Source organism: Trachemys scripta, chromosome 10 (assembly GCF_013100865.1).
Source record: "Trachemys scripta elegans isolate TJP31775 chromosome 10, CAS_Tse_1.0, whole genome shotgun sequence".
NCBI lineage: Eukaryota > Metazoa > Chordata > Testudines > Emydidae > Trachemys > Trachemys scripta.
Window position 1 is genome coordinate 56,478,215 of NC_048307.1, and position 24,905 is coordinate 56,503,119.

General features: G+C 39.3%; 1 protein-coding gene across 4 annotated transcripts in view; it reads right to left on the reverse strand.

The window, feature by feature from the left end:
• Positions 1–24,905, reverse strand: part of TJP1 (tight junction protein 1) — a 96,138-nt gene that overhangs the window by 60,728 nt on the left and 10,505 nt on the right. For all 4 annotated transcript variants that reach the window (XM_034784466.1, XM_034784465.1, XM_034784464.1 and 1 more), the window contains exons 2-7: positions 19,651–19,775; positions 19,120–19,222; positions 14,666–14,945; positions 13,226–13,329; positions 10,797–10,965; positions 10,285–10,429 (exon numbers count right to left, since the gene is read on the reverse strand). In XM_034784466.1, coding sequence (XP_034640357.1) covers positions 10,285–10,429; positions 10,797–10,965; positions 13,226–13,329; positions 14,666–14,945; positions 19,120–19,222; positions 19,651–19,775 — 926 coding nt within the window. The remainder of the gene's footprint in view (positions 1–10,284; positions 10,430–10,796; positions 10,966–13,225; positions 13,330–14,665; positions 14,946–19,119; positions 19,223–19,650; positions 19,776–24,905) is intronic.

Below are 24,905 nucleotides of genomic sequence, written 5' to 3' on the forward strand. Positions count from 1 at the left end.
GAACAAACATGGAATAACCGAAATATATGCACTAAAAGATATCAGACCTGATTCTCTCCTCTGTGTTAGTCCAGTTTTACCACAGTGTAACTGCAATCATCTCAATGGAGTAACACAGGCATAAACATGGAGTAATGCAGTGGTGAATCACACCAATTATAGGCTTATGCAATTACTCGGTTCACATTACTCACTCTTAAGACTCCAATATTAATACACATCTTCATTTTGTTTATGAAGTAAGAAGTTTTATTTCAAACAAAATCTAAAACTGTATTTTAAGATGGCAGTAAATGGTGCTTCACTTGCAGCTCAGGTCATATTCCCCCTCTCGCTTCTAATTTTTAGTTCTCGTCACCTGGACAATGATTAGAGATTTAGATTTTATACAACCACATGAAATCAGAGAGAGAAGTAGAGAGAAACAAAAGCTTCAATGTAGTGTGGTAAGAAGATAGGGAAAGTAGAGGTCAGAAACAACTTAATGGGTCAATCCTACAGAAATGGCTGCAATTAGCCCCATGGAGCTCAATGTCACATAAAAGCACTGTGCCTAGGAGTAAGTTATTTGCAGGAGGAGATCTTAAATAAGGAAATCAAAAGAAAAAGAACATGTGGAAATCACACGTGGAAATCTACATTTATTTTTCATTTACTTTGAAGTCTTGATGTAGTATTGCAAGGATTACCAACCATTTCAAAGTTACATTATGATTTATTTCACAATGTTTAGAAAGGGTCATTTTAGCATCCCAACACATCAGGTTGAGTAGTATGCTGGGATATCACCAGTATTCTGGTAGTTCTAGCTTTGCCTTTAATCTCATGCCTAAAATTACCAGAGATGGATTAATACTCTTGAATGAAACACTCCCAGGCTTTTCATACTGCTGAAATCATCCATCCAGATCATTTTGCACATTTTAAGATACATCAATTTAGAGAAATAAAAAGGTTTCACTTAATTCATAGATTTAAGGCCAGAAGGGACCATTATCATAATATACTCTGATGGGATTACACAGGACATAGAATTTCATCCAGGAATTCCTGGCCATAGCCCAAAAAATTATAGTTCAACTAAAATATATATTTTAGAAAGGCATCTAGTCTTAATTTAAAGAGGCCAAATGATGGCCAATTTACCACACCCTTAGTAAAGTGTTCCAGTGTGGTTAATTATCCTCACTGTTAAAAACTGGAGTTTCACTTCCCGGGTGTATTTTTCCAACTTCAACTTCAAGCTACTGGATCTGGTTATCATTTTGGTCTGCTAGATTAAAAACTCCTTTAGCTCTTAAAATTAGATCACTTCTCTCTGCGTAAGTATTTAGACTATGACTGAGTCACCACAACCTTTCTTTTTATAAACTAAAACCGCATGACCTCATCAAGTCTTTCATTGTAAAGCATGCTTTACAGACAGTCTCTCTTAGAAAAACTGTAGAGTACACGATAAGAACTAACATTGTTTTAAAAGCATGGCAACAGAACTGGACACACAATTCCAATAGTGATCTAAACATTGCCATATACAAAAAGGAATACATCACCTCTGTTCTCCTACTGTATGTTCCCCATTTATAAATCCAAGGTTTGTGTTAACCCCTGTTGCCACAGCACTGCAGTGGGAGCTCATACATAGTTGGTTACCTACAACGATTCCTAAAATTATTTTCAGAAGAAATGCCAATATTCTTTTCACTACAGATCTTGACAAATCTATATTTTACCCCCTTTACTTTCTGCACACTGCTAGGCATCCAAGACAGTGAATGGGAATGGTGGGAACCCTAAAGTAGATAAAGCCCCAAGAGCCAGTTCCATTTTACACTAAAAGTTTTTGTAATCTATTGCTTCTAGAAATGTAGCTCTGAAATCTAGCAATAGGTTGAGCTTCACTATATTTAATCACCCAAACTTTAAGATTATGGACTTGTCTACACTACAGAGCCTTGGTTAGCATAGCTATACTGACAGAGCCCCCTAGTGTAGATGCAGCATAAGCCAGCAGGACCACGACTTCTGCTGGCATAGCTACATTACCTCCTCAAACAACATTAGCTATGCAGACAGAAGCACTCTGTCGGCATAGTTGCATCTCATACTAGGGATTTTGCTGGCATAGCTGAGGTGGAGGGTGAGAGAGTCCACCCCCACACACTCCTAGCTGACAGAGATATGCTGGCAAAATTTTGTAGTGTAAACCATGGCTATGTTCATTGTATCTGGAGTAATTCTCCTAGGTAACAGTGAATTTGACTCTTCAGAAGAGGAAAGACAGATTGTAAAATTCTCACATTCTTAATAAGGTACTTGGTATCCTGTATAGTTATGTCAATTACAAAGTCTCCAGAAGATCCAGTACATTAGAAGAAAACAATTGGAAGCCTAAATAGGAAAAAGATGGTCACTTGAAATGACAGGAAACAAAATATGTCTGGAACTAAAAGAAAAATATAAAATAGCACTAGGGTTTGAATTTTTCAAATTTGATAGTAAGCACTTTCAATTTCATTCTGCAAGAAGATAGCATCAAATAACTTTCCATGACTTAGTTTTTAAAGTAACAAAATCTTGTTAAAAATTACAGCTGCATTTCCCATGAGTCATCAAAGGTGTTAGTTATTTTGCTGTGTATGTGTTCTGACAGTATTGCTTTTACTTCTAACATCTGTGCTGTGTCAGGGAGGATTTTTTTTAGTATGCTTAACACTGCAGCATTTTTAAATAACCTTCAGTCACAAAACAAAGTCAGCTTCATGTTAGTTTCATCAATGGACTGCGCTTAAGCCATGACATTTGTTTAAAAAAGTAACTGGCAAAGGAAACAAACGTTTGTGACATGTAACAAGAAAATGTTGTGTGTGTTTGTACACAAACTCTTCAAGTATGATTGACATTTAGACTCTGTCCATTCTTGTGTTTTTAGTATTTTAATACAATTTACTTCTGAAGATGGACGGTTCAGCACGAAAGAGACAAGCATTTTTTGAAGAGCACCTCAATGTAGATTATAGTTTTGTCCTGACATGCATGGTATGCCAGTTTCAGTGGGGCATTTTGGATGCTAACAAAAGAAGGGAAGGAAAATCTCTTGTGTGCTACAGAATAAATAGTTGACTTTTGGAATTAAAGCGGTCTTCATTCTTGGTACAACTTCATCCTTATGGAAAATTGCACTGTTGCCATCTACTAGTAAGAACCTTTCCTGCTGAGGTAATTCCAATCATGATACTTAGACCGATTCAAAAAGATGCTTCTTTCGGGACTACTACTAAATTAAGGTCCAAAACAGAATTATTCCGATTGGTGTAGGGTAAACAAGAGATGCTATTCTGAGAAGCCTTTCAGTGTCTGAGGGTAAGGAAGTCCTGTGCTTGCCTGTTGTCTCTGGTATGTTGGATATGGCAGCCATTTTGAAATTTCAAAATGAGAGGCTTACGGCTTGTAAAAGTTGTTCTACATAAACTCCAAAATATATGTTTTGCTCTTGCCTTGTCTGCCGCCTTTCTAATACCTTACATAAGTCTTTAAAAAAAATCTAGATCAAGTCTTTGAATATGCCCTGTTTGTAGAATTCTTTCCAGAAGCTAAGAGTGCATCTGAGGTCATTTGAATAATTTTTGTTTCACCTGGTGCCTCTTCAATACCATATACCTAGATTCTCCTTTGCTCTAGGTTGGTATGTAGAATTAGTGCTTGTGACAGGAGGTCTTTCCAGCAGAGGAGGAATAATTGAAGGGTGGCTGCCATCTGATTTAGGTCCAACAACCAGCACCTCACTGACCAGCCGTGAAGCTCGGAGAACACATATGCTTCTTCCCTCTTTATCCTCTGAATGGTCCCCGGGATCATTGTGAATGGGGGGGGGAAGACAAACAAAAGACACTGTTATGGGAGCAGATGAGAACACATCTTCTGTTGCCTTGGTTTGGTGAAGAACTTTAGAACCTTTGCATTGAACCTGGATACAAATACTTCTATTGAGGGGTGACCCAGAGCCTTGACTATTGATTCAAAAGATATTTGCATGTAAACTATATATCTTCAGGCCTATTCCTTTGTCTGTTTGACCATTCTGCTTGTAGGTTCAGTCGCCTTTTGTGTGGAAGGCCGCCAGTGACAGAAAAATGGCTTCCTGTACTTCTCTATTGATACGAGCTAAAGCAGAGGTATTTTCAGGCATCACCAGTACATAATAATTGGTAAAATTTGATGATAGGACATACTTAGTTTTTCTGAGCTTGAGCCAATTGATATTTGAAGCTCCTTGTCTCTCCAAGATCCTTGCCCCATATGAGATTTCCCCAGCCTTTGACACTGGCATTGGTTGTTATCACAGTTCTAATATTCTGTGGCCATCCAAGTATCTGCTGACTTCCAGCTGCCAGGACAGATTTTGATACTACATTGGATACTTAAATTAGTGAAGATAGGGACATGCTGTGAGTACAGGGAAACCAAAAACTACTGGAGAAAGTGTGAACAGAACCTTGCCAAAGCAAGAAGTCAACACAGGATACTGTTATTCCCACTAAAGACATCAGAGTCCTGATTGATATGGCAAGAGAACTGATTATCTGTATATATAGCATATACCAGCTTCTGAATCCTGTCTTTGAGAGAACAATGCTGTGTAGCTCAGTATCTATGATAGCTGCCAAATGTCAACTAGAATCTGAGAGTGTCATTTGGGGTTGAGGACAAAACTATGTTGTTCTATAATCTGGGTAATGAGACAAGTTACTTTTTGTTCCTTTTTCAGAAAAGGTGTGCTGATGAACAGGTTGTTGAGGAAGGAGAACACATGAATTTCCTCCTGCCTAAGAAAAACCATAGATAATGAGCCCTTTGATAGGGATCCTTGGGTGGTTACTGGGCCAAAGGGTAAAGCATTGTACTAATAAGGCTGCCCATTGTAAAGTAAATTGGAGGTATTCCCTGTATGTATGATTTACAGAAAAGTATACATATGAATTCTATAAGTTCATTCTGAAACTTTGGCTTCCAAAGGAACTTTTCCCAAGAACTAGAGATCAAGTACTGCTCTGTGTTCTCCAGAATACATGGGTACTAGGAACAGGCAGGTGTAACACCTTTAGTGACATATGGGATTCATCATATTCTTGAGTTTCATCTGGTTGAAGGAGTGGGAGAAAGCTGAAGTCCTTCTGGCACTGCCTTCCATTCCAATGCATAATTAAGGCTGAAAACATCCAGGATCCATCTGTCAGCCATTGCATTGATCCAATTATTTGCAAATTCCTACAGCTTAGTCCCTGGGAAGCCACACACCACTGGGTCAGCTGGAGTCAACCCTGATGAAGGAGTGTAGCAGGGCGGGTCACTCACTGCTGCGACGCCTCCTGCTGGTCAGTCTGGGAATTAACTCATCCAGCTAAGGAGCACCCTCCTCTGGTCGGTTTCTCTCCTGCCCTTACCTGCCCCTTTGCAGTCTCTACCAGTTCAGGCCCTGTGTCCCTTACCTTGGGGTACTACCCCACAGCAGTGTTCCCACACTCTGGGTCTCCCCTCCCAGGGGAGCCCCTACCCCCTATATCCACCTTGTCTCAGTGGCTACTGCCAATCATCATCTAGTCCCTTCTCTCAGGGGCAAACTGCAGTCTGAAATGGCTACTCATCACTGGCAAGGGAGTTGGACCTGCTGCCTTTTCTTGCCCTGGCTGCCTCCCTGAGGCCTTAGTACCGCCTCAAGCCTTCCCTCAGGTGGAGCTGCAAATAGTCAATCAGCCTAGGCTCTGGTTCAGAGCGGGGCAGTAAACAAAATCACTCAGCTCCAACCTGTACTCAGGTGGGGCTGCAAACAAAGTCAGTTAACTCAGGCTTTCCTTCAACTAGCCTGAAGGAGGGGTAGACTGTCACCCACTGCTTGGGTGGTAGGGGGGATGCAGGCCCTCCCTTTCCACTGTGTCCTGGACCAGAACCCTAAGGATGGCAGAGGGGTCTGCCATCACGTCAGTGGGGATCCAAGCCACAACACACTGACTCACCCTGTGCCAGCATTGCAGCCAGACGGGGTCTACCACTCCATTCTCCCCCTCCAAGGGTACCTGCCAGTCCAATGAGGTAAGGTGATCGGCGGGGGCCTCAGTTGCCAGCCGAAGCTCTGCCAGGGTTGGGCCAGCTGTCTGTCTCCTGCAGGGTCGGGTCGTCCAGGGGTCTGGGCCAGTTGTCTGCTTCCTGTGGGGCCGGGTCGTCCAGGGGTCCAGGTGGTCTGGACCAGTCGTCTGCTTCCCCCGAGGTCAGGTCAGTCCAGGATCCAGGCGGCCCGGGCCAGTCATCTGCATTCTATTGGCCTGCTGTCACCTCCCAGTGCGAGTGCTCAGGGGACGCATATATCCCCTCCAGTGGCTGGGCCCCTACTGAGCTTCCACATCCTGCCTTTATACTTCCGGTCCCGCCCTTTGGCTTCCGGGGCGTGGAACTAGGAGTAGGGCTCCACCCATGAAGGGTGGAGCTACCCTCTTCCTCTGTCTGGGGAGGGCCAGTCCACCTCACTATAAGATGGCTAAGGGCTTTCCTATGGAATCTTCTTTTTCCTCAAGCCTCTTAATCTAGTCCATCTGCCTCAAACACCTCCTGGGACATTTAGCTGAACAGGAGCTAAAGGAACATCATGATTTGTAACAGGGCCTGAATTCTCTTTTTCAACTCTTATATGCCAACAAGTCTTCTATGATGTCTCTTCAGCTGCTGAAGAGAAGATTCACTGAAGTGCCTGCTCCTCCCATATACTTAAGAGGTGACCAGGACCTGCTTGGCTTCAAAATCGGCCTTCCATGGCTTTAGCCAGAGCTTGTGATGTGATGTGGAATTGTATCATTACCCTTGCAGCAAATCTGAGGCTGTCAAGAGAAGCATCCAGTACAAAAGCATTGCTTACAAAAACTTAATTTGGCAAACAGCCTACAGGATTTCCTGATCTTGAAAGAACGGTGTCCAACAGGAAGTCATCCATACACATGTTCTTATGAATGAAGCAGATGCAGAAGAGGCAACTGCTGAGATAGCTTCAGAGTTCCTTCTGAGGAAGGACTTAATTCTTCTGCGAGTATGGTCCTTAGAGAAGAAGTCACCATCTAAATGAATCAACTGTCTTTAATAAACAACGAAAGAGCTACTTCAATCTTCGGTAGGTAAGTTGGTCAAGTTTTGGTTTTACGGACATAATAGTGCTCCTTAGCCAGCCTCTTGGTTTTCGTTGGGTTTCCTACTCAGTCAGTGCTACTTACATCCTCAAGTGCTGAATGCAAGGACATATACTTTTCAAATCTTGCAAGTGGCCTCACTCTCCTTTCTACACACTTTCTCAAATGCTGCCGCCTCCTCCTTCAAGGGTTCATCCAGGGGAAAGCCAAGCCACACAACCAACCTTAAGAAGTGTTTCAAAACCTGTTCTAAAAAGCTTGTTCTGAATTTCCTCAGATATTTTGATTAAAAAAATCTGAAAACTGCCCTACTTCCCAGGAAGGACAAACCAAGGAAGCCTTTCTGAATCTTTTAGCCTTTTTCTTGTTCTTTTTGTAAATCTTTCTTAGAGGATTCTTTCTCACAGGAACTTGAGGAAGATGTGGAATAGTCTGCACACCTCTTGCACTAACTGAGCTTTACAGGTGGATTCTGTAACCATTGTGGTTACAGTCTGAAGATTAATACTACAGTTTGGTTACAGGGTCACTTCTCTTACTCTTTTTAGATGGAGAAAGAAAAGGAATGTATCACCTGCATATGGAAGCCTTTTTAGAGTCTACCTTGTTTTTACTTCTTTTCTCAGGATCTAAAGAAGGAATGTGGTCCTTAGATGACCCAGAAAGGGAAGGCTCTCTAGGTAGGCAGGGGCCCAAGTCCTTGATGGTCATGCCCCTGGCTGAACTTTCTTCGTCCTACATTAGGATGTTTGCTAATGTTCCCAAGGGCAGCCACAAAAGTGCTGAGGAACCCTGAAGCAGGTAATGGTATGGAGAAACCTGAGTATTTGAGAGCCAGCCAGTGGACACACTAACCCTGACCCCTGGAAAGGTGAGGCAAAAATTATAAGTCCTAGACAGCTCCTTATTGGCTGTCTGGATGTCATCTAAGCTATCATAGCACTCACTACTCTTTTGATGGGGGTTACAGTTAGGCAAAGTGGTACAAGTTAGCATAGGCCTCAGTCTGAGGCCATCTTAGCATCCTTTCCCCACTGGTATGATGGCAGGTTTCTTCTGCTTGGGTGTCCTCCTCTTTGCGCCCTGCCAGAGCAATCACGTGCATGTCATCTAGTGTGTGAAAATGGATCAGTCCCACAGGGAGGAGAGGGACAATCATCTATCCTCCATGTTCCTTCTCTGATCCCCCAGAGGTCTCTCAGATGCGTGTGGATGGGTGGAGAAGACTCCTCTAGGCCAGGGAGAAATGAAAGATGTGGTGACATGGTCCTTGCAGAAGACAAACAGGATCCCATATAAGCATCCCTCAAAGGGAGCTAAGCTGGCCTTTCTGCTTGTGCTTCTTTTTTCATCATTGCAGCAGCCAGTTCGGGGACTCTGATGCACCCATTAATCTCGAACAGACAGGAGGAGGAAATGTGGGAGAAATATCTCTTCCAGAGCTTATTCTAGCTAACACATAGCCCAACCTACCCAAACCTAATTTAAGATTTCAAAGTGTTTTTTAATTGCTCTGAGCAGACAATTTGGGTGAGACTGTTGACAGCTACTGCAGGCAGAACACAATTGATAGGGTCCTCAGGAGCATGATCACTTCAAGTGTCTCCTGCCTGACAAGTCTGCTTCTGCCTCCAAACAAGGTGCAAACAAACAGAAGATCTGCTGTAAAGTACCTGTAGATCCTCCCTGTGAAGATGAAAAGTGAAGTGCATTTCTTCAATATTCATGGGTAAGCAAAGGGCTATAAAATGAAATTCAAGATCTCCAATCATTAGACCATACCAAATAAATGTAAACATTAGAAATACAACATTTCTACTTACCTGGCAAGATACAAGTTCATGTGTTTTACTCCATTTCATGGCCTAATGATTAACAGTGCTCAGACTCCCTGCTCTTAGGTGTTTGTCGTTTTACCATCTAATTCAAGAGACATTTCAAACCTTGAGTTGGTGTTTTGGCAGGGAAAAAAGTTTCGTTTAGCTTTTTCTCGTAACTACAGGAATTTAATAAAATACCATCTATATACTTTCCTTGCGGTAATCACTTCCTGAAACGTCTTGTCATTGGGGCTCAAATTCATACATAAATTTGAATTGTCCAATCCGGACCCTGTTTGGATTTGAGGCTCACAACTGATAGCAATACCCTGTCAAACTAGGCAGCTTTTCTGACAGGAATATCCCATTCAGCAATAATCTGGAGCATTCTATTACATCTCAACCCTAATTCTGGCATCTTTTCTTAAGCAACAGACTGTAATTGGTCTAAGCCTATAACTTATTTGAACAAGAATGTAGAAATCCCATAAATTGGTTAACTTCCTATTTCTAACTTGAATTGGAATGTCAGTATTTAATGCATACGCTGTGCAAAAGTGAAATGGACAAAATTTATATTATTCTTATGCAAGACTGAATTCCATGTAACAGCCTTGTCTAGGCTTGAACAGGAACAGATACAGAGAGAACCCATTGTGCCCCACTTTTAGCTAGTATCATTTTCCTACCACCAAGTACAAACATTTAATCTAAAATGTTTGAAGAACTACTTTTCCTAAACAGAGTAGTTTATTTCACTGGAATTAAAAACTTTTTTGAAACATGTTTGAAAAACAAACTGACTGTGTTCAAGTCTGAAAACAAAGTTGTTAACTAAATAAGCATCATATTGCAGTAACTCTTAGACTGAATTGTCAATGGGACTTGTGGTACTATTCAGCCTGAGTATAGCTATTACAGTCCACTCCTAACTTTTTGAAACTGAGATAATTTATATACTTCAGTAGACTATATCACTAATGTCAAACCGAGTAAGCCACATAAAAGGAATACCATTTAATTTTGATAATTTCCTTAAAGAACAGGATAAATTAGAGAAAACTCCAAGCCCAAAAATTCAGTTCCAGGTTCAAATTTTCCTGAAACTGAAAGATGTCTGAAACATGAGTTTGGTTCAGGCACATCTCTAGATACATAATTTCAGTACTATGTCATGCTACCATTTCCACAATATTGTGCCACATTTGTGGTACTGTAAAAAAAACCCAAACAATCCTGGTACTTAATGTCACGTGAATAGTTGATTAAAAATAATACAATGCTACCATCACCTGCCGTTGCTGGGCTGCTGTGGAGAATGTCTGGAATGGTCTGAAGGCTCTGACCTCTGGTCAGGAGATCGTGAACGACTGCGGCGGGGCCTGTCATGTGATCGGTTGGAATGATCTGATGCCAGCGACTGAATTTCTGAAATGTCTGTTAAATAAAAGTTGTTTTTTCATGAAATGATTGTAATTAAAATGATGATGTGACCAGCCCAAAATGGAAATAATTTTGCAGAAAATACTATGAAGTGAGTCAGATCTTCTGCACTGACTTCAAAATAAATCACCTAAAGTTAACATTCCTTTTCTTCCAATTGCTTTTACTTGAATAGTCTTTTTTCATATTCTTGAAGATGTGAATTCCAATGGTGTTTGAACAAGTTTATTATCCACTCAAATATCAATCCCTCGTCTTTTCTCCTCCCTCATCCTCTGTCTCCCACACTAGGATTTCACATCTTCATGATCCAGCGACATAAGCAATATATTTTTACCTTGGGAAATAAGTTTATACTCACCATCTCTTTCTGAAGCATTAGCAGAATGAACGCTGTCAGAAAGATCTGGGACATTCAAAAGAGTGGCTCGTTCATCTCGTTGAACCACCATCTTCAACTTGCCTTTTGACCTTTCTATTAGAGTCTTTGCATCTGTCAGTGACATATTTTCTGTGACTGTGCCGTTTATCTGTAATAGAGCAAAAAGACTAGAGATAGGAACTGAATGGAAAACAAAACAATCTAGCTCCACTAGCTAACTCCTTTGAAGATAACAAACAAGTGTTCTCCCTCTCTACAATAAGTATTTTTAACTCTTAATTGGTCAAAATTACCCCTTCAAAATTAGTAAATATAATTTTACTGTTAAATGATCTTCAATCTTGTTTTAAAAATGGAAAGAACAAACATTAGCAATATCTAAGCAAGCAGCTAAAAGATTCAAGTTTAGGCAAGCAAACTAACTGAAATAGATCAAAAAGTTAAGGAAATTCAGTGGTACTTTATCTTGTACCTGATGCCTAAGGAAACTACTTGTAGTCTAACAGCAGTTCTGATTCAGCTGAGTCCTTAAGTTTTGCCACCTCTCTCTTTGCAATGCAAGCGTCCAATTTATTTATCAGAATCAGATTATCTTGATCAATCTTACATAAAAATTAAAATCTATAGTAACATCTTAAATGCCAGTTTTCACGGAAAACTGTTAACCCACACACAATATAGTTTTGAAGTTAAATTAAAAATAATTCAGCCCAAGACATCTGGTTGTGATGCAGAATAGTATAATTCTGCACTAGAACAGATATAACTTAGAGAATTTTTCACTTGACCAGAGCTCAAAGGCCTAATCTTGAAACCCTTGCTCAGACAAATAGCCCCAATTAGTTCTTCGACTATACAATGACAAAGCAATCGTTTTAATGATTGGGCCTACAAATTGACCCTAATTACAAGATCAATTGTGAAAAGTGAGTGAAAGTTCGTAAAATGTCAAAATACTTATGAATAAAAGTGATGGGGGAAAAAAGTATAAAAGGGAGAGAGAGACTGAATTAGTACAAACAAAATGGCCTACCAATATAATTCAAGGCCTGTATTAAGATCATGCCAGGTAAACAAGAAAAGTGTGGGACTGGAAATCTATGGACCAAAATTGGTGTCTCAAAAATTAGGCCTAAACTGGTGGACAAAATAATGCTCTAATCCCCCATCTCTCCCCTTTTGGAGGTTCTTAAAAGAAAATACTTTGGAGGAATTAAGAAGCTGGCTGCCAACAACCATGATGAACACAGGAGAATAGGAAAGGAATGAGCTTTACCATCATGGTTGCCACCCCCACCGTCTCCTGGGACCACAGAGGATTTACCATAACACCTTTAAGTCTGTCTTGGACCAGTCTAGGGACTTCTCTCAGCATGAGGACAGTAGAGTGACCCAGATGGCCACTTCCACTGGCTCCAGCTAAATCCCAACCATCACCTGGGATGTGAGACTTTGTCACCCTCTTAGTCCCACTCACGTCTTTTTCCTTCCCCATCTCATTTCTTCTCTCTTTCCTATCTATTCCCCTTGCCTTCTGTCTAACAAGAACCTGACTTAGTAGGCAAAGACTGTATATTGTGCAACACTGCTGTGAGCCCATGACCAAAGAGGCAACTAAATGCAATGCCCTAAACAGCCCGATGCTGGTACAAGTTTGCCAGGTCTCAGAATGCCTAAAGATCGTGTGCCATGCCTGTGTTTCTCCAGCAGGGACGTTGCAAGTGAAAGGCAGCCACAGAAGCTGAATTTTCCATCTTTGGTGTTTTCTTTCCCCTTTTGTGTGCTTTTGTCTTGTTTTGCCTTCTAGGAAATGGGACTGGACTTTAAAAACAACATCAGCAATAGCGCCAGCCCATCTCAACTAACTTTCTCTTTTTTTCCCCCCCAAAAAGGACAGTTATTACCATTTTTTACTGTCAAACAAGGGGTTTACCTTCTGAAAACTCTTTCCAGCTAAAGGGAAAGGGAACAAAGGATGTTGTTAAAATAAAAGCCTTACTTAATACTTTATATTTCAAATGCTTTAACATGTTTTTCCTTCTCTTCTGTATCTTTAATACAAGTTTTAAAAAAATGTAATGGCTTGTTTGCCATGACACTTAGCGGGCTGAGATTTCTGTATACTAAACCCCAAGTCTTGCTTAACACTGTTTAATGTTGGACATTGACAGGGTATTGTTAGCACCTCTGACTCTTTGGGCCCATATAATCCATCAAAATTAATACAACAGGACTACTTATGTGAGTAAAGACTGCAGAATCAGACTCTTAACCTTCCTCCCTCAATGCAAAAAATACAAAACCTGACATTTCTTCTATTGACAGTAACATGCACCTGTGAGGCAGTTACTTCTAGTACAATCAACATACCGGTTCCTTTGCTAAGCAAAGATAGCCATTTACTGTACCTTCAATACAACATCACCTTCCTGAATGTTGCCGTCTCTTGCTGCCAAACTATCTTGAGATATTTCTTTCACAAATATGTGGCTGGCCAAGCGCAGACCATACTCTATTTAGAATAAAAAACCAAATATGAAATCTCAATTTAAAGAAGCAACATTTATAGATTTACAACACTGCTTTCTAGATTTACATTCAAAGCCCAATGAGAACCCAGTAAAAAACTCAAGTGTTTTTAATACAGTAGTGTATTGAGGGTTATAGTGAAATGGTATTGTTAAGCCAGGGGCAGAGATACTGTACAATTGCCTATTATGAAATTCCCTGTTCTCTGAACGACTGTGGGAATCTTACTTGCTTAATTGGCATATAGCTATTCCTTAGTAACTAAGGTATGCCAATCCCTGTTTTCATATGGGCTGGCTGCCAATGGCTGCCAGTGTAGCAATCTGCATGAGTGCTATATTCCTCAATTGTTCTGTGATTATCTAAATTCTTCCTCTAACTGGCCCCTATAATCAGAATAAACAAGCTGTTCTCCAGTAACAAAGATGCTGCATCCACTTCTGACTCCCAAATCTGACAAATGTTTATACAACATATACAAAAACCTAATAAGGCTGTCAAACTACTGGAAGGGGGTGATTTTTTTTTTTTTAAATAAAGTGAAAGCCTTATCTCCGCACCTCCTTACTTCCTTCCCTTTCTTGCCAAAATTTTCCTTTTTAAAGGTCAGCAAGATTACTGACCTCAGAGCACCGCCCTAGTTAGAGCCAGATATTATGTGACAACTTCGTCGTCCCTCACACACTGAGGTTAATCTTCGGAATGACCACCAAAAATTTCAGATCATACTCATATTATATAGCAGTTGTGTAATTAATTTTTTTTTTTAAAATAGCCACATGATAAATGGAAAAATCACACATTAACCATGATTCTGTGTATGGTGGGTATTTTTGTATGTTTCTTTTGTTTTGTTGTGTTTTTTTAAAGTTGGCCATCTTTCAAAAAAAAAAAAAAAAAAAAGCTTGATAGCAGATATACTCTCAACCTTAATTCCATGTTAACAAAGTTTATTCTATATATATTTTGAGTGTGTATATACACTATTCAATATGTGTTTGTAAAATTTTAGTGGCTAGCAGAAGTTGGATATGCAATTACAATTCCAGATTAATTGAAATTTGAGTGTTCCCTTCAATCACATACACTGGTACAAGAAAACATGGAGAAAAACCTAGCACTAGAAGTACAGTAATTTTAAGACAATTATTTATAGACTTGAGAGCACCTGTAGGTAGCTCTCTAGTCTAGTTTAGTCTAATGAGCCCTCAGCAACGTAACATTCATTAATAATTCAATATAAAATTCAACCTTTAACATTTTGGTATAAAATTACAACCAAAAGTATGAAGGAGACAGCAAAAAGTCATTGGGCATACCTTCATTTTTCCTGGATTTCACCAATGTTACTTTAGTAGGTTTTGCAGGCTGACTGGAAGCAACAGATCTCCTATCTGATCTTGGCGATAAACTTCTCTCTCTGCTTCCACTTCGGTCTCTTACCCAGCTCTTCTCAAGCCTTCTGTTGACACCTGGCCCACTGCGTGCACTTCTTGGATCATGCATTTCCTCTTCATAACTATCCTCCTCATTTTCAGATACTGGCTCAGGTTCCGGCCGGGCTACTGGAATCTGAATTTTCTTCATTCTCCGAATAGTCTGTAACCAGCAGCATTAATTACTTAATTTCTGGTTAAATGCAAAGTACATTTTTTTAAAAAGTCTTAAAATTAGGCAATGGGCCACCACAGATTTATACTGCTGTATCTAACGAAAGGTGCACTAGGGACCTCAAAACAGATATGGAAGGTAACATCCATATCCCAAAGGCCTTACAATCAAACATTTGGATGACTGAAGGAGAAAAACAAGGGGGGGGGGGGGTGGCGGCGCGCGGAATTCAGAGAGTACGGGCAACTTTACGTAAGTAAATGGATAAAGTAGATGCAGGGTTTCTTACAAATCTGTGGCCATGAAGATACCAGTTATCATGGAAGACAGCTACTATGAACAAGCTACAGTATTTTAACAGGCTACATGTTATCAGTGATCTTTGCAGTACTAATAAATCCATTAAAAACTCCAACAAAGTGCCAATATTGAAAAAAACAGCAGCAAGGCTAACGTGAAATGAGCTATTGTGGATGCAAAGTCAGGCAAACAGCTTTTCATTGCTCCAGGACTGGAGGATGGAATACAAACATTTCAGAACCCAACCAGTTAGCGTCCTACTTCACTCAAAGATTGTGTTTCTCTACGAAGAGTTTTTGGATAAACCAGTGCCATAATGAATTGCAATTAAAAAACAAACAAACATTTCTTCCCCACTTAATTGCTTTCTGCTTTTTCAATTTCCAAATTAAAAAAAAAAAATCATCAGATGTTCATGGATATGTTCATCTAAGAGACTAGTCAGGTATTTGACAAAAGGATTTCATGCATGTTTAAATGAGATGGCATAAATGCCTTAAAAGCATGATACCAACAGGGATGAGAAACAAACCCAGAAGCAGTAACTGTCAGATTTCTCATCCTGTGAGCCTTCCTGTCACTATTATCTTTACATTTAACAGCCACTTTAACCTGAATTGTTCATTCAGGTATGAATGAATTTGGTTTATGAGACCAATGATACACCTGAGAAAAGTCAAACTGCAGTCCCAGTATTTTACTGCCTTCTGCCTTGTAATGTTACTGACATTTCTTCAAACATTAGGTAAAATGCCCAATTACATATAGAAGCTCATTCCTTGTTACCCATCTCTGAAAAATTTAAGTTTCAATAGTTATGAAATGTAAAACTAATTGTGACCATAAGCTTTGTAATATAGTAGAGATATAACGCAGTCTTATACTTACCAATAAGTACCAAGCATAAATGAGGTGGTTAATCTAGATACCACAAGATTTTGCAGTGGTAAATAAAGTGAGGTAGTAGCTACTTTACTCAAATGGCTTCTATGACCAAGGTCCATAGCTATGGAAGTAGCAAATTCATGAATTTAAGAAGAGGTGAGCTGACAGGATCTTACTTGGCCAAAACATATGGAAAATAGAGTAAGTGTATTCCACTATCTATTGGCAGCACCACTTCATCTGCATTTGAGGCTGACAAGAAGACCAAAGCTAAAAGTATACTGATCATCTTGTAGGAGGATAGTGGTCAAAGACATGTAGGTTCTCTCCTAAAAAGTTAGAAAGCTACCTTGTTTTTAATTTTCAGTCCTTTGAATTCCCTCCATTTTTTAAGTTTCAATCTATATATAAACACTTATCCTAAGTTTGTCTTTGAATATTGGATTAAAAATAAACTTCAAGTGTACTCATGTTATTAAAAGCTAACTTAAATATGTTCTTCTCCTTAACAATTTTGTTGTTCTAATTTACAAATATTGTTTAAAATGATTTTGAACCGAAAACAAAACTGGGAACAGCATTACCCTCTGCATTACGAGGACAGTGGCATGAAAGAACATTCCAGGCCCCACAAAAAATAGTGATTGAAAAGCCATCAGCTAGAATTCTGAACAAAAATAACCCCCTTCAAAACAGTTTGCTTCACTTGGGAAAAGTTATGTAGGAGTTAAGGGTCCAAAGTGATGGGTCTCACATACGACATCAAGGCCACAAGTGGGATGTATAGTCAGCCTGACAAAATGAATCTATACAAGGTTTTCAAGAAGGGCAACACTTGGGCAGAATGCTGTCAGAACCCCCCCACCCTTCTACTATCAAATATAGACTTAGGCTAGGCTAGCAGAAAAAGTTCTGCTAACACAAGGCAAGAGTCCAACAGTAGCCTCAAGAAAGATGGGTTGTGGAAAGCCATCTAGGCTATCTGACTGAAGGTAAATCTGATAAAAATCCTGCTGCAGAGCAAAAGTGGACATATGCCAGAGCAAAATAATGCCACAGGGAGATTGGTCCAGGAAGGAGCTGTCTAACAAGTCTCTCAAGAAGCTATCAAGCTCCAAGGAAAGTTGCAGAAGCCCAGAATGGAACATAGCGAACAATGAACTAAAATAAGACTCAAATAAAAACACTCTTCCCTAATATGGAGTCCTTGATCATTTTAGCCCTAAACAAACCAGTTCTACTCTACAGCAGTGCACTAAAAGCTTTATACTCTCTTTTATACAAGAAGAGAAGGAACTCATACAATCATAGTCCAGGAAAATCCAGTTTGTGAGGGGATAGAGTTGGAAGCACATAAAGGGTCCAAGGTAACTTCAATCCCTTCTAATGTACAGTATAGGCTTTGCCCTTTAAAAGTGCAACTGTCCCTTGTGAAACCTGTGTCTTGGTCACAGTGTAACTAATGTGGTTGTTGTGCAGCTAGGCCCCAAATCACATCCATTTTAAGATAGTAACACATCTGCATTGAATAGAAATAAAGCTAAGCAGAAGGCAAAAGAAAGTACGATAGATGGACTTACGTTGGGTCTACATTTCTGCATTTTTCTGGCAACTATCCCACAGATGGCGAGACAGAGTAAAACCCATTAGTCCAGACTGATGGAGCACTCCGTTTTATTGTCAGTTACATTATCCATTTTGCCAAATCGGTACATATTAGTTTTCCTACTGCAGTCCAAACAAAGTGGTAATTGCTAACAAAATAAGAGTAACAGCTATTGCAGTGCAATGCCATATTCTATTTCCACAAAGCTGCAAGTCTGATTATTTCCCCTTTAATTAAAGCCACAAACCTGTTATTGGAACTACTCAAAACTCTACTCATTAACATATAATCTACTATATACTTAATATCTTATTGACAGTAATTCTGTTTGGGTTTGAAACCTGCCAGTCTTTCAGGATTCTGATTATGCAAACCACAGAGGGAAGAAAGCATTAGTATTGATAGTTCAAAGTTGAGTTTTATCCTGATAATCTATATTATTACAGGGAACTAACTATGTTTGAATATTCTACTTCAGTAATTATACCCTGTAAATATTTGGGAACTATAATATATTTTTCATTAATTGTTGTTGGCTTTTGTGCATAAGTCCAAAAAATACTGTATTTCCACTACAGATCATGCCATTGCTGTAGCAAAAACACCAGAGCCTCCACTGATTTACTTTAGAGAATTACTCTGAAACGTCAGCTTTCTAATATGAAAAGTTGTACAGCTCGGCAAACCCAGTGGATTTCCAAATTTATAAATGTATAGCACTGCAATTATTGCAAATCTGTATGAGCATGTGAAAAGAGCACCACGGAATGGCCAGGAAAAAAAAAGTAAAGTTTTTAAGCCCTAAAAACAAAATCACTCTCCAAATTAAAGAATTGCCAATGTGTTTATTTTCTATTTCATTTTTTAGAAATATAAATCTGCCAAGTTTACAGGAAACCAGATTACTACCTTTCAGTAATGACCAGTTTTGTTGTTTTGCAAGTTCAAAAGCCATCTATATCCTCTGAATAAGTCTGAAATTATAGGAATTAAGGTTATTATGCCTTATTTTGGCAAATGGTGTTTACTGAACACAAAGATGTGTTTGTTGGCGTTTGAATAAAAAGTGAAAACCTTCAGCATGGACTAGCATTTGAAAAGCCTGATAATGCTTGCAGAAGAAATAAGCTGAGAAATGAACTGTCTCGGCAGCCTGGGAAAAGTCTCCTTTATAGTGAGGAGAGGAGCTTCTGTTACCTAAAGTCTTATTTTCTGACTGTGTGTCTTGCTAATCAAAAAACTATGGTTTAAGTGTTCAAGAATAATTTTGTCCTACTTGACAGTTTCTCAATAATAATGTACACAATTTCACCAACTACTGACAGTATAGGCACTTGTACTAAATTTAAGGTTTAAAACACATTCACTTACTATTTTGGCATTTTTTCCGCTTTTCCTCAACTGTTGAACAGCAAATGCATGTTCCACGTTATCCATTGAGACTCCATTAACCATTGCCACACGGTCATTTTCCCTAAACAAAAAGTAATGCAATGTGTAACAAAAAAAAATTCAATGAGCTGAAAGAGAACCTTAAAGAAATGGCAACGAGGAGTCCTTGTGGCACTTCAGAGACTAACAAATTTATTTGGACATAACTTTTCGTGGCTTATAACCCCCGAAATTGGTTATAGCCCACGAAAGCTTATGCCCAAATTAATTTGTTAGTCTCTAAGGTGCCAAAGGACTCCTCGCTGTTTTTGCTGATACTAACACGGCTACCCCTCTTAAAGAAACGAGTTACTGAAGAAGCCACTTGCAGTATCAGAGGATCACTGTGCAGCTATCATATCTTGAGATCTATCACAAGGTAATTAAGAAATTAATCTAAGTCAAGCATTGATATCCCATACCTCAATGAAGTTGTAATCTGCCATAGAAGGAAAAAAATGTAACACTTACTGTAGCAGTCCTTCTGCTGGACCTCCTTTCAGGACATCAGAAATAACTATTGAAGTTTCACCACTCTGAAAATGGGGATTATCTCTTCCTCCAGATATCGCAATGCCAAACCCAAATCCTGGAGCCTAAAACAGAACATAAGAACCATCCTCAGACATCACATTACCTTCTATATTTATAGAGACCATACTGCAGTTCATGCTATTTCATCAAAAATTCAGAATACCAGCATTTTAATACACATCCCAGCAAAAATAATAATACGTAATTAAGGAGTAAGAATACTTTCCTCTTCTATAGCATTTTTCATCTAAGTTTCCGAAAATATTTTACAAAGATTAAGTCTCATAGCAGACCTGTGAGTAAAGTAAAAGGGTATGCCAATGGGGAACATAACACCAACCCCTAAAATGATTATGCCTCTTGAGAGGAAGACAGCAGCTGATAAAACAAGCCAGAGACTATACAACAAAAGGTCAGGAGGTAAACAAACAAATAAAAAAAACGTACAATTGTAAGTGCAGGGGAAAATTTGAATTGTCTACCTAAATTTCCCAAAGTTGAAATTTGGGCAGAACCTTAGAGTTCACACCCATACTCTTATGAAGATAAAAACGGCGATACTGGGTCAAACCAAAGGTCCTTCTAGCCCAGTATCCTGTCTTCCAACAGTGGTCAATGCCAGGTGCCCCAGAGGGAATGAACAGGACAGGTAATCATCAAGTGATCCAGCACCTGTCTCCCATTCCCAGCTTCTGGCAGACAGAGGCTATGGACACCATCCTGTCCATCCTGGCTAATACCCATTTATAAACCTATCCTGAACTTATCTAGCTCTTTTTTGAACCCTGTTATAATCTTGGCCTTCACAACATCCTCTGGCAAAGAGTTTCACTGGTTGAGTCTGCATTGTGTGAAAAAATATTTTCTTGTGTTTTTTTTTTAAATCTGCTGCCTATTAATTTCATTTGGTGACCCCTAGTTCTTGTGTTATGAGAAGGAGTAAATAACACTTCCTTATTTACTTTCTCCACACCAATCATTTTTTTATAGACCTCTATCATATCCACCCTCAGCTGTCTCTTTTCCAAGCTGAAAAGTCCCAATCTAATTAGTCTCCCCTCATATGGCACCTGTTCCATACCCCAATAATTTTTGTTGCCCTTTTTGAACCTTTTCCAATTCCAATATATCTTTTTAGAGATGGCGTGACAACATCTGCACTCAGTATTCCAGACAGCCTCAAAGTAGTTACAACTAACACACACCTCAGTTTCGCCCCTTATCACAAAGGCTGCAACTCCAGCAAGCACAATACCCCTTAAAATGCTGAGGTAATGATTCAGTACAACCTTGCTTCCTGCAGCACTTAGGTGTTTCTTAGAGTTCTCATATTGCAATATTCACCCAACCTGACCCTGCTTAGCTCAAGAGCGGACAGCATCATAGCACAAAATAGTAAGTTTCCAAGCTCAATTCTTAGTAATAACAGCAGGACTACTTGTATCATTAAATACATCAAAATCTTGTCAGCACTGGCAAGTCATCTGCATGTTAACAAGAGTCATTTGCTTCAATCTTTTCCCTCTAGGGTGCTCTCCCTCTGCAGCAAGGTCAATGCGTCTGAAAAGTTATTGCTACTAGGTATTTCAAGATATGACAATTATGCTTACAATTTCTAGTCTGCCCAGAAGTGGCAATGCTGGGAAGTACATTTGAAGTTGGTAAATCAGTTATATTTATTAAAGTGACTGCTTAGCTCTTCCTGGGAAGCATAAATATTTGTGGGAAACAAAACACTATCTTAAATAAGTATGATATATTGCTGCAAGATTTGATTTTTCATTAAAATTTAAAATATTTGTTCAGTATATTTTTCATGTATGTAAATAAAATTGTCTGGGTTCCAATCTACCTTCATTTTCCATCACAAAGTTTTACTTCTATGCTTCTCCCTGTCTTTTTCAGCATAGGAAAGGATCCATTCACACATGAGACCACTGAAGATATGGATTTTCTCTCTAGCAAGACCATTTAAACAACCAAACAACTAGGCTGCTATAAAAAAATACCAAAGGAAGTGATGAATTCTCCATCACTTAAGTCTTCAAACCAATGGATGTCTTTCTAAAAGGTATGTGCTAACTCAAGCAGGAGTTATGGGCTAGATGCAAAAATTACTGGATGAAATTCTATGGCCTGTATTATGATCGGATTAGATCATAATGGTCACTTCTGACCTTAAAAGTCTATGAATCCATGAAGTGAAACTATTAAGAGTATCTTGGACCAAGAACTAAAATTCAGAGAGATTAGAATTAGTCCCATACAAGTTTTGCACCAGTGCAACTCCACTGATTTCAACAGTGCTCCTTCAGATTTTACATTAGTGTATCAGCAGAACTTGGCTCATGCTTTTTATTTGGTGGGGTGAGAAAGAAAAAACAAGATAATGTGGAGACTAACCTATTTTTAGATCAGTTCTCACCTCATCCTCCCCTAAATGCATAAGCACAGAAAAGGTTTCCTTTTCTGTTAACTTGATAGTCCTTCACTCAAGTGAAGTCGTCTTTTCATCTCTCCAAGTTTCTCCATTGTCATTACAGGTAATGCTTCAAGTTTCACAGTATTAAAAGCAGTATTAATTCAGAAATCTAGAATTTTTTTCCCTCGAACTCCTATATAAATACATGTTACTTAATAAATGTGAACACTGATGAATTTAGGTGACTGGCATGAGAAGGGAACAAAAAAAAGTCTACCTGCTGAAACTACAAATCAGAAAATCTGATTCCAGTTCTAGCTCTCATGTAAAAACATTAATTCGGCTTACCATTTAATTAGGGGTCCAAAATCATTCCATCATAAATGTCTAATTTTAAAACAAATTTTTCTGAATCATCATCATGAGGGCAAAAAATTTCCATTTTCCAGCTCTGCCTTCATATGAAATTTTCTTGGGAAGTCAAGCAAAATCTTATCAGTAGTTACTGAATTTAGAGATGGTAGGGATGCAAGAAGCAGCATCACTATTTTCTGCCATTTCAAAAAAAAAAAAAAATCTACTTTAAGACAGAGCAAAAATAAAAGCAGATGTTTGAAAAACTGGATGTGGACATAATTTTCAGTGGCTTTGCATAGTTTGACAAGAAAGTTGCATTTATTAAGTTTATGACCATTTGGACTTTCTCCTGTATATACACAGTATGCGAATTTCCACTCTCTACAGGTGCATACATACAGAGCAATGTACCTTGGATGCACATTTTCAAACATTCTTTTGCCAAAAAAACTAACTTAAAACCTGCTGAACTTATTTTCTGTAAGTTCAATTTTGGGTCAAACTCTAACCTTATTCACTAGTTGCTTGAGTAAGGTAAGCATGATTTACCCCTTTATTATGTTAATTTCAATGATCCCCAGGAGTCAAAGTTTGAAGAAAATTGGTTCCACGGTTTTAAATTTATGAACATTTAACTTCAGCAACCCCCAAGAGTACCTTTACTCTCACATATGTAAGAGGGTATGTGTACAAAAAAGAGACAACATTAGGTGGGAGTAAAGTCTCTAGTAACAAACTTTAGGGAAAAGCTTTAATAAACTTCCTGTAATTTTAAAGTATTGCAAAGCTGGAAAGTTCAAATAAAACTCCAAACATGGGAAAATATGAAAGTTTCCATTTATTAACTTACTACAAGTAACTGACATGTAAAACCCTCAGATATTATGATAATTTGGCCAAGAACCCTGAGACCTGGTATGTTGACTACAGTTGGGGACATTTTAAAATTATGTCCACTGCAGTTTATGCACGCACAACACAAGTAACCTAATTACCAGGGTTTCAGAAGTCTGCAGCCACATGAGCCCAGCCATTGTAGAGACAGATGAGATAAAATGGTTGTGAACTTTTCATGACCAGGAGAAAGTGGAAAGGGGAAAGAGACTTGCACATATCAACTGTAAAAACACAAACAAACAAAGGAATATTCTCTATGAGCTTTGAGCACAAAATGTAATTCCAAGTTGGAAGAAATTCACAAGATAGGCAGGGGAAATAAATAGAACTCCTTTCTAAAAACCTTTGCTCCTGGGTATAGAAAACCTGATGATCTCTCTGTAGGAGGAGAATTAGCTGATATCAGCTATCAGATGGACTATCAAAAGGCAGGCCCAGATCTCTTATGAACTAAGAAGTAGCCCACTATGTTAGGGAGTGTAATAAAGAAAGAAATCCTCTTTTTTAGAAGTCAAAGCAGATCTTGTGTGTTTCAAAGCAAAATTCAAAGAGACCTCTTAAGAGCTAACATCACTGGAGTTCAGCAAGGTACTGTATCCACACCAGCACACACAGACCTCTTACATGGATAGATCTGTTCCTGATTCTAGAACTGGTGAACTCTAAGTAACTGGATCAGGTTTGATGACAAAACTAGATTAGAATACTAGAACTCACATGCCTAGGTTGCAGCTATTAGGATTAAGAGTGTTCTGACCCCAAAGAGGAAGCAAAATCAGAAGCATTTTGAGTTGTGTTTTCCTGAAAACAGGTTCATTGAGGTTCTCTCCCCTCTTCTTGGGAAAAAGTGAATTTACTGTGTTGCCTTTTAAAGACCACCCATACTGGGAATTTTATATTTGGCTTAGAGAATGTGTCTTCTCTAGACTACAGCCAGCCTCCAATAGCATCTGATGAAGGATGCATCTGGGCTACAGGCAAACTGCTGCTTAACACAGTATGCATGACAAGCCCTTCCCCTCAATGGATTGAGAATAATAGTATTTCTTGTTGTGAGGGGAAAAAAAATGCTCTGAGAAGTATATGAACTGGTCTTAACTACACAAAATTTAACTGCAACCTGGACTCGCTGGCTCTGGTGGGCTCCTCAGTGAGTCTAAGGGTCATGGTCTGCCAAGAGTTCTTCAGCTGAGACTCAAAGCAGAGAGAGTATGGTCCCTGAATAAGCCTAAGAATTATGAATGTCAGGGATAATGCCAATGAGCCTCTTACGGTTCCAATGGGAAGGGCATTAGCTGAAGGTTCAGCGGTGGGCATATCCTAGGGTTACCATACGTCCGGATTTTCCCGAACATGTCCGGCTTTTTGGGCTTCAAATCCCCGTCTGGGGGGAAATCCCAAAAAGCCAGACATGTCCAGGAAAATCGGGACATGTGGCGCCGGGCCGGCGGTGCTGAGCCGGGGGCGCGGGGCCGGGCCTGCGGTGCTGAGCCAAGGGCCGGACCAGGGCCAGCAC